This window comes from Lolium perenne, chromosome 2 (assembly GCF_019359855.2).
Source record: "Lolium perenne isolate Kyuss_39 chromosome 2, Kyuss_2.0, whole genome shotgun sequence".
Classification (NCBI taxonomy): domain Eukaryota; kingdom Viridiplantae; phylum Streptophyta; class Magnoliopsida; order Poales; family Poaceae; genus Lolium; species Lolium perenne.
The window spans coordinates 276415760-276426506 of record NC_067245.2 but is presented as its reverse complement, the minus strand read 5'-3'; the positions used below and the strand labels follow the sequence as shown (position 1 = coordinate 276426506).

General features: G+C 42.7%; 1 protein-coding gene across 1 annotated transcript; it reads left to right on the top strand.

Annotated features, from left to right (window-relative positions):
* Window positions 1–7820: 7820 nt before the first annotated feature.
* On the top strand, window positions 7821–8995 carry LOC127330712 (uncharacterized). Its single transcript, XM_051356836.2, has one exon. It carries the CDS (start codon window positions 7837–7839, stop codon window positions 8869–8871), a length of 1035 nt encoding a protein of 344 aa, XP_051212796.1. The 5' UTR covers window positions 7821–7836; the 3' UTR covers window positions 8872–8995.
* Window positions 8996–10747: the final 1752 nt, after the last annotated feature.

Here is a 10747-nt window from a genome sequence, read left to right as displayed (position 1 = left end):
AAGTGGAATCAGTGGTAACAAAATGATGGCTTTTCATAGCAGCGATATCAAGCCTCCTAGGGGTTAATGGCACATCATTAGGATCAATAGGAAGTCTTAAATGTGTTAAAACGCGCAATGCAATAGTTCCTCCAAAAATAGGCCCCTGTTAGACAAAGGCGAGCAATAAGAGAACCAAGATGATAAGATGTCCATCCAGTAAGTGCAATATTCAAGAAAGCAAGATGGTAACTAGAAATATTGCTAGTGTTCTCCCTACCAAGAATGCTAGTAGCAATGTAATATGCAAAATATTTAATGGCGGGGAGTTGAATGTTCCTTATCTTGCCACGCTGAATGGTGTGATAATCATCATTGGTGATCCCTCGATAAAGCTCCAACAAGTCCCGGGGGTTGTCATCAATCCTCCTTGCTGTACCTACAGGGGCAATATCCAATGCACGACAAAATTCTTTCAATTCCATAGTAACAGGATTACCATAGATCTTGAATGCAACTGTCGGCTCATATTGCGTGTTTTGGAACTTGAAGCTCTCGACGAAGATTTTGGTGAGCATGTAGTATTGCTCCCTTTCATCTCCCACGTAGGTGGCTAAGCCCGCCTTGTTGACAAGGGTGAAGAAATCATCCAGTATCCCTGCATTTGTCAGAAAATCATAACATGGGAAGGATGAAGCATTAGGAGCCCCATTGTCCTCTTCGGGCGCGAAGCTAGGCGCGATGATATCCTCATTATACGATCGCCAAGTTGGGTGGCGGTCCTAGAAGGTCTCCCGGTGCTGGTTGTTCCTTTCTTGAACAACTCTCCAAAGTTGAACTTCTTCATCTCTTTTCTGAAATTTTCAACAAGTGATATAAAATTTGATTTGGTGACATATAATTGAGGGAAACTACCATAGGAACTTGCTAGAGTACTAATCATGCATCAAAACTAGTTTATACCACTTAGAACAAGCATGCAAGCTCACTAAACATGGTACCTACAGCAGCAAAATATTCAAGATATACTCAACCAAACAAAATTCTACTTGGATAGGTGGAGGAGTCACATACCGGAGAGCAAATGTGCCAAATTTCAGACAGAAATCTGGGCTAAGCAAAGATATCGAAAAATCCTGAGCTCTTGAGCAAAAACGCGAGTGAGAGGAACCTGGTGCGAGTTTTTTCGGGAGAGAGAAGATGCTGGGAGAAAGAGATGAAGTAGTGGGGCAAAGAGGGGCCCACACCACAGGGTGGCGCGCCCACCTCCTTGGCCGCGCCGGCTGGTGGTGTGGCACCCTGTGGTGCCCCACAGGTCATCCTCTGGTGCTCCCAGGTGCCTCGTCGAAAAATAGGACCAACAGTATAATTTTTGTGAATTTTTGAAAACTTTGAAAAATGCACATTTCTGGGTATTAAGTTTATTATTACTGGCCAGGAAATTTTTTGAAATCTCCAATTAACTAAGGAACTTTGCAAATTAAAAGTGCTACAGCAACTAGAGCAAGTGGAGGAAGAAAGAGATGTTGTTTACCTCCTCTATGCATATAAAAAGTATTTGTTAACAAGGTTGATCAAGTCTTGCCACCAAATAAATTTTACATAGCATAAGAAGACATAAACCTCAAATCAATCATGTTACCTTGAATTGTATTGATATGGATCCAATCACGAGAGTTTGATATTCTTCTTTAGGCTCATATATAGGACAATCAATAGTTCCCACTTTGATAGTTCTCACATTAGAAATAGTATTGACTCCACATACTTTATCAATCTTCTTGGGGAAATAGATGGTATGCTCCTTATCATCAACATTGAAGGTAACCTTTCCTTTATTGCAATCAATAACAGCCCCTGCGGTGTTAAGAAAAGGTCTCCCAAGAATAATAGACATATTATCATCTTCAGGCATTTCCAACACAACAAAATCAGTTAATATCAAGCAGTTATTAGTAACTTGAACAGGAACATCCTCACATATACCAACAGGAATAGCAGTAGATTTATCAGCCATTTGCAAAGATATATCAGTAGGTATCAACTTATCTAAGTAAAGTCTCTTATAAAGAGAAAAAGGCATAACACTAACACCGGCTCCCAAGTCACATAGAGCAGTTTTAACATTATTATTCTTAATAGAACAAGGAATAGTAGGTATACCTGGATCGCCCAACTTCTTTGGAACTTTGCCATTGAAAGAGTAATTAGCAAGCATAGTGGAAATTTCCTCATTGGGGATTTTCCTTTTGTTAGTAACAATATCTTTCATATACTTTGAATAAGGAGGAAATTTAATAGCATCAGTCAAAGGGATTTGCAAGAATAAAGGTTTCATCCAATCACAAAATTTATTATAGTGTTCTTCTTCCTTTGATTTTAGTTTCTTAGCAGGAAAAGGCATTTGCTTTTGGACCCAAGGTTCTCTTTCATTACCATGTTTCTCAGCAATAAAATCTTCTTTAGTGTACTTTTTATTTTTAGCATGCTTTTCAGGTTCTTCTTCAACATCTTCCTTATCAGAAGCATCATTCTTATCATTATCTTTATCATGTTCATTACCACTTTCAGTTTCAGCATCAGAAATAGAAATACTATTAGGATCATTAACAGGTTCAGAGGATTCTACAACATTCTTATGTTTCTTTTTCTTTTTCTTAGATGGAGCACTAGTTTTAGTTCGTTGAGAATCTTGTTCAACTCTTTTGGGATGTCCCTCAGGATATAAAGGATCCTGAGTAGAAACACCACCTCTAGTTGTTACTTCATAAGCATGTTTTTCTTTAGCATTATTTCCCAACAAGTCATTTTGCACTTTAGTGAGTTGATCAATTTGAGTTTGGACCATATGAAAATGTTTAACAAGCATCTTAACATCATTGGAGGTTCTCTCTACAATATCATGCAATTCACTAATAGCTCGAGAATTTTCCATTAAATGATTCTCTACTCTCATATTAAAATTTTCTTGCTTAACAATATAATTATCAAACTCATCTAAGCATTGTGCAGGAGGTTTCGAATACGGAATATCTTCCCTAGTAAAGCGTTGAAGGGAATTTACCTCAATCATGGATGAAGGGGGAATTATCTCACATATATCTTCTATGGGAGGAAGATTCTTCACATCTTCAGATTTAATACCTTTCTCCTTGAGAGACTTCTTGGCTTCCCTCATATCTTCATCATTTAATTTAATCATACCCCTCTTCTTCAGTATCGGTGTCGGGGTTGGTTCAGGTGTAGACCAATCATCATGATTCCGGCCTATTTTAGCCAATAATTCTTCAGCGTAATGCCCTGGAGTTCTTTTCCTGAAAACACAACCAGCACAACTATCCAGGTATGCCCTAGACTCAATGGTTAGTCCACTATAAAATATATCAAGTAAATCATGCTTTTCCAAATCATGATCAGGCCGAGCTCTAATAAGAGAGCAAAATCTCGCCCAAGCCTCAGGCAATTTCTCTCCATCTCCCTGGTCAAAATTATAGATTCTCTGCAAAGCAATATGTTGAGCACTAGCAGGAAAGTATTTACGGAAGAAAACATCAAGCAATTCTTTTGGACTTTTAATAGAATTAGGTGGCAAACTATTATACCAAGTTTTAGCGTCATCCTTTAATGAGAATGGAAAGATTTTAGCAACAAAGTAAGTACGCTTCTTACATCATCAGAAAACAAGCTACTCAGAGTAGATAGCTCAATCATGTGTTCAACAGCACTTTCTTTTTCAGTACCACAAAAGGGTGTTTTCTCAACAATAGCTATATGAGATAAATCAAGAGAAAAATCATAATCTTTATCCTTAATGTTTATAGGAGATGTGGCAAACTTAGGATCAGGAGACAATTTATATCTAACAGCATGTTCTGCAAGCAACTTTTTAATTTTTCTTGCATCAGTAGTAGCATTGCATTTTTCAATAAAATCATCATTAAGCTCCACATAATCTTCATCAGGATCATCACTAGAATAATCAAGTTCAGGTGAATTAACAGGTGTAGTAGCATTAGGAGTTTCAGTATTTTCAACTTGTCTAGACCTAGCAATCGTAGCATCTAGAAAGGATCCCAATGAACCACTATCATCAAGCACAGCAGAAATATTATCAATATTATGAGAATTTTCAGATTCAGCAGAAGTACCCGCATGTGAAGCATGTGGCGGTGAAACAAGTTTATCAATCACAGATGGTGAATCAAGAGCAGCAGAGGTACTCAGAGTTGTACCTTTTCTTGTAGTGGATGGTAATATGGCGACTTTAGTATCGCGAGGTTTACCCATGATGGAGAATTTGCAGCGAACAATATCAATCCAAGTGAACTTCCAAATAAAGCTATGCTCCCCGGCAACGGCGCCAGAAAATAGTCTTGATGACCCACAAGTATAGGGGATCGCAACAATCTTCGAGGGAAGTAAAACCCAATTTATTGATTCGACACAAGGGGAGACAAAGAATACTTGAAAGCCTTAACAGCGGAGTTGTCAATTCAGCTGCACCTAGAAACAGACTAGCTCGCAAGAGTTTATCGGTAATGAGTTTTATAGCGATGAGTAGTGAAATAACAATGACGAGTAACAAAGACAGCAGTAGTGATTTTAGTAAACAGCAGGATTAAAATACTGTAGGCACGGGGACGGATGAACGGGCGTTGCATGGATGAGAGAAACTCATGTAACAATCATAGCAGGGCATTTGCAGATAATAATAAAACGGTGTCCAAGTACAAAGCAATCAATAGACATGTGTTCCAATTATAGTCGTACGTGCTCGCAATGAGAAACTTGCACAACATCTTTTGTCCTACCAGCCGGTGGCAGCCGGGCCTCTAGGGAATCTACTGGATATTAAGGTACTCCTTTTAATAGAGTACCGGAGCAAAGCATTAACACTCCGTGAACACATGTGATCCTCACATCACTACCATCCCCTCCGGTTGTCCCGATTCTTGTCACTTCGGGGCCTTTGGTTCCGGACAGCGACATGTGTATACAACTTGCAGGTAAGATCATAAAACAATGAATATCATGATGAAACAATAACATGTTCAGATATGAGATCATGGCACTCGGGCCCTAGTGACAAGCATTAAGCATAGCAAGTTGCAACAATATCATCAAAGTACCATTTACGGACACTAGGCACTATGCCATAACAATCTTATGCTATTACATGACCAATCTCATCCAATCCCTACCATCCCCTTCGGCCTACAGCGGGGGAATTACTCACACATGGATGAGGGAAACATGGCTGGTTGATGTAGAGGCGTTGGCGGTGATGATGGCGATGATCTCCTCCAATTCCCCGTCCCGGTGGAGTGCCAGAACGGAGACTTCTGGCTCCCGCGACGGAGTTTCGCGATGTGGCGGCGTTCTGGAGGGTTTCTGGCGACTTCCACTTCTCTCCGTACGTTTTTAGGTCGAGGCCAATAAGTAGTCCGAAGGAGGGCGTCGGAGGCCGGCCGAGGGGGCCACACCATAGGGCCGCGCGGCCCCCCCTAGGCCGCGCCGCCTTATGGTGTGGGGCCCTCGGGCCTCCACTTGATTTGCCCTTCTGGCTCCGTCAGTATTCTGGGAAAATAGGGCCTTCTGCATAAATTCCGAGGATTTTCCTGAAAGTTGGATTTCTGCACAAAAACGAGACACCAGAACAGTTCTGCTGAAAACAGCGTTAGTCCGTGTTAGTTGCATCCAAAATACACAAATTAGAGGCAAAACAATAGTAAAAGTGTTCGGGAAAGTAGATACGTTTTGGACGTATCAATGACATGGGGATCCTGCTTGATCAATACAAAGTTAAATCAATCTACGACAGTTTAGGGTTTTCACCGCATAACCGGAACATCCTACACGTAGTTGAGTCTAGTAGATACGAAAGATGATGGAAAACCAGTCCTAAAAGAGGCCTAAAAACCAACATGAAGTCAATTCCCGGAACAATCCCTTCTAGGACTAGCAAACCACGCCTCACGCACTACCGGATCATTCAACCCGTTTGCAAGGCCTAACCATGCGGATATCAAACTAATCCTTGGGGAACAAGGAACAACTATAACAGATCGGATCTACTAAATAAAGAACAAGCAAGATGCTGCCCTTACACCTAAGATAGAGGAAAGGCAGCTAGATATCGAGAGGTAGCATAGCTAAGCAAACATATTCAGAAAAGCATCGATGCAAGCCCCAAAACATCCACGATAAGGGTGTTACTCGCCATCAACAAGGCTTCAGTACGAGCAACACCAGATAACGAATAAACCGATACTGTCTAGATCGCAAGATGCGATCTAGGCAGCATGATGCTTACCCGGAAGAAACCGTCGAAACAAGGGGTGGCGATGCGCCTAGATTGTGTTTGTTGTGAACGTGGTCGTCCTCCTTTCTCAATAACCGTAGGTACATATTTATAGTCCGGGGACTTTCTATATTTGGAATAAACCTAGTCGTATACGACCAAACTCTATCTCTTAATTCTAAACTAATATGCGATCTACCATAATGTACAGATACACAGGCAATCTAGCCCAAATTCTCGCACAAGGCCGATTCAGAGACACTTCATGTAAATATCCTCCAAGCCCATCTCAATTACGGTCCGTCTTCTGATTTGGCTAAAATCTGGTGATAACAGAAGAAGAAACGCCCCATCCCGGATTTTCACAGATATACACCAAAGTCCGAACCCATGAAAAGTCTTAATCCATGAAAGTAGCTTTTTAACCATGTGTTAACGCCTGATGGCCGTGTTGTGCCGTAATAATGCGCGGCCGGGCCCCCGATTGTAGCGCCATATGGACGGAGGAGACAGTCTGTGGACAAGCGAGAACCCAAAGCCTATTGCTGTTCTGAGCACGCGGACGCCCGCGCAATCATCATTTTCAGCCAGATCAAATCGCCGGGAGGCACAAAGAATCCTGTCTCCGGAGTCTAGAGAGGCTCTGTGTAATTCTTCCAACTGGACCAACTCACTGAAGCTGAAGCTGACAACGAAACCTGCGAGAACTGTATGTGTGCAGTGCAGAAGATTTTACTGATCAGAACCAAAAGTGTTGCAAATATGATAAGAGGGGAGTGCACTGAAATGAGCTCTTGGGACCAACAATTCTGAACAGCCTTCAGTGACCTTGTACGTAGGAAAGGAAGTAGCATAGGTCCTGTGTCGCATGGACATCGCCCTGCAAGCCATATCCATACACCAGTCTCTGCAGCATCGCATCCAATACACCACTCCAACATAACTGACATAACTAGCATTGTCTGCAGCATTGTATCCATACACCAGTCCCTCCAACATTGTCTTCTCGGAAATCAGAACGACCCATTGCACATAAGCATCTAGCTCAAAGATAATCACACTCTTCACCGGCGAGTGCCAGTTACAGTTTCCTAGAAAAGGCCTCCTTTTGAGTTTTGACAAACGGCAGAGAAGCAACTCAGCGGCATGAATGATTGTTCCCTTTGACAGGCCAAGAACCTTCGTCCCCAATCCATGTCTCTCAAGTTGCAAGCTTTACTGCCCCCTCACCACCAGGGCTAATCAACAACCCTACAAGGCGCCTAGCTAACTCACTGTCCTCTGTCCCAGCAAATTAACACCATTCCACTGCGTAAATTTGTGCCCGTTGCACGTCATAATGCATCGCGCGCCATTGTAACATCATCATCATCCCGTCCCGTACGCATCATCCTACCCATCAACTTAGATCATCGGATGTCCTGTAGCCATGTCGCTCGTGCCCATGCTTCACTCACAAGTCAGCAACTCGAAGAATGCATCCGTTAAGTTGGCCGTTGCTAGTGCCAAATGCCATTTTTACAAAGGCGCTCTGCTCTGCTTTGGCTATCGCCATCATGCTCGCTTTGGCTCCTCCAACAAAAATGTCCCCATGCTGTCTCTGCCTTACGCCGCTCCTTCTATTTCCAGCCATGACGACCACTGGTCTGATCACTCGTGAAGCCCTCGTCCTGCTGCTCCTCGCCTTGGCCGGCATTGCGCTCGTACCGCCGCCATGCGACGCCCTGCAGCTGCAGGACGCGGCCTTGATCGACGACGTCGTCATGGAGGCCGCGGAGGAGTGGTACAACGGGAAGCACCGGAGGACGGGCGTCACGTACCCGCTCTCGCTCCCGGGGAGCCTGTCCGCCGTCGACGCCAGCGTGTCACGGTTCCGCGCCGGCAGCCTCAAGCGGCACGGCGTCCTCCGGTTCGGCGAGTTCTCCGTGCCCCAGGGCCTCGTCGTGCCCGGTCGGCCCGCCGCCTCGCACCTCCTCGCCGTGCGCGTCAACCTGGGCAACCTCTCGGCCGTCTACGCCGAGTACGCGGCGAGAGGCGGCGGCTACCGCATCGCGTCGCCGGTTCTCGGGCTCATGTTCTACGACCTGGAGCCGCGCAACGGCACGGCGGCGCTCGAGGTCTGCGTCACGGGCGCGGCCATAAGTGTCAACTTCTCGATGGCGGTCCCGGCGCTCCAGCCAGGGGTCGTGCCGCTCTGCATGGCGGTGTGGCTAAACGGCACCGTCGCCGTGACGGACGTGCAGGCCGGGAGCAACACCTGCCACCTGTGGGACCAGGGGCACGTCGCGCTCGTCCTCGGCGGTGTGGGCGACGGCGGTGACGCGGTGGCGGAGGCCGGGGAAGCGAGCAGGTGGAAGCTGGCGTTGTTCGGCGCAGCGCTGGGCGCGGGCGGCACGGTGCTGCTGGGGCTGGTCCTCGTGGCGCTGTTGAGCGTGCAACGCCGCAAATCAGAGATGGCGGAGATGGAGCGGCGGGCGTACGAGGAGGAGGCGCTGCGCGTGGCCATGGTCGGTCACGTCCGTGCGCCGTCGGCCTCTGGGTCGCGCACCACGCCGGACGAGTTGGAGAACGAGTACCGTGTCACCTTGTGACACAAACAAGTGCACATTTGAAGAAAGGGGTAGTATTTATATATTTTTCTGTTAACATTCTTTATGTATTTCATAGTAATTTGTCTCACAATCGAGGAGGTAAAATAGTGAAGTAATTCATCTACATTGTAATTCATTGGTAAGATAACTGTAAAATAGTTGCGATGTATCCAACATACTCCCTCCGGTTTAAAATAATTGCCAAAAAAATGGATGTATCTAAATTTTAGTATTCCCTCCATCTCAGTTTACTAGTCTTTTCTGTAACCTAGGGCGTCAATTTAACCTATATAATTTAAATTATATAATACAAAAATTATATTATTAAAAAATAGAACATCTAAATTTTCTAATGATATAATTTTTTATAATATATAACTAATGCTAACTTGATAAAATTTGCGATTTAGAGGTACATGCACGCCTAATAAACTGTTAGAGAGGGAGTACTACGTTAGGTACATTATGAGGTGGGAAATTATCAAATTTTCTTAAGTTAATTTTAGAATCTTTACTCTCGATGCTCTTCTCTCCCTCTTTTTTTACATGTAACATTCGTAGTCCATTAAGATATGGCCAAATCGTTTGTCAACAAACAGTTATAGAATACGGGAGGTCTGACATCCACATGGCATGGTTCGTGTGACCTTCCAGAACTGCCTCATGGGCCGGCTTGTTAGAGCTGGTGCATAATCTGAAAAATTCATAGTTTGCCGATTACCTATATAAATTCATAGTTTTCTTATCGTCCCTTTTCAAAGCCGTTGTTTATTTCTTTTCTTCGCTTTTTAAATTTTTTTATTACCTTGTATTAATTGTTTTACATTACTATTTTTTTTAGTTTCCATGTAGTGTCCTTTATTTCTCTTTTTAAATTTTATTTGTGTTCTGTCACAAATACAAGAATACTTTTTAGATACATACACATTCCTTTTGATATGCCTGGACTATTATGGGTAAAATATATAAATTTATTATGTAGGATCATGGATATTTAATTATTACATAAATTCATTTTTAATACATGGACATTTTTGGAATATTTGTAAATGTTTATTTTGAAACTATAATCATTTTAGTTTACAAAATGAACAATCTTGAAACATTTGAATAGAATTTCCCATATTTGAAATTTTTTGAAGCACATGAGCACTTTTAAAAAAAGTAAAACAATAATCCCACATGAACATTTTTTCCAAAGCATATGAACATTTTTTCACATGGACCAACATTGTTTCCCACATACGTAGTATATGATATTTTTGAAATATGTGAATTTTTTGTTTGCAAAACATAATTTTTCCATTATTAAACTAACTTTAAAATAAATATAAAGTAAGTGCTCTCTCCTTGCTATAATGTAGTGCGCATAAGTTTTTTTAAATTCAAACTAACTTATATACACTACATTTTAGCAAGGAGTAATAATTTCAAATTTTATTTTTCAAAAACAATACAATAATCCCTCGCTTCGGTTTACAAGGCACATGCACGCGTTATAAGAAAAACTTGACTACAAATTTGAACAAACTTATATGAGCTATACACCCAAAAAAAGAGGTGTATATTTAAATACATTTTTCTAAGAAGTTTTCAACCATACAATTTCTAGGCCTCACCAAATAAGGCATGATGAAAGTGTAAGCGGACCTCTCATATGGCACGCTATAAGCGGTGAATAAGAGATCCGCTCACCCAAACATGCCGACTGTATTTATTCTATCCTGTATTGGGCTGCACATGTAAGAAAAAAGAAGAAGTGGGCTTCACTTGTATCGTCAGAGCAAGAGGCCCAAGTTGTCGCCAAGTTCCTTCCAAGACAAGCCAAGTCATCTTTTTTGTTTTCACGAGATTCTTCAACTCGGGTAATCCGCCT

What these genes read in the sequence shown, in the direction of transcription:
- LOC127330712 (XM_051356836.2), top strand. Translation starts at nt 7,837, where the DNA reads ATGCTCGCTTTGGCTCCTCCAACAAAAATGTCCCCATGCTGTCTCTGC.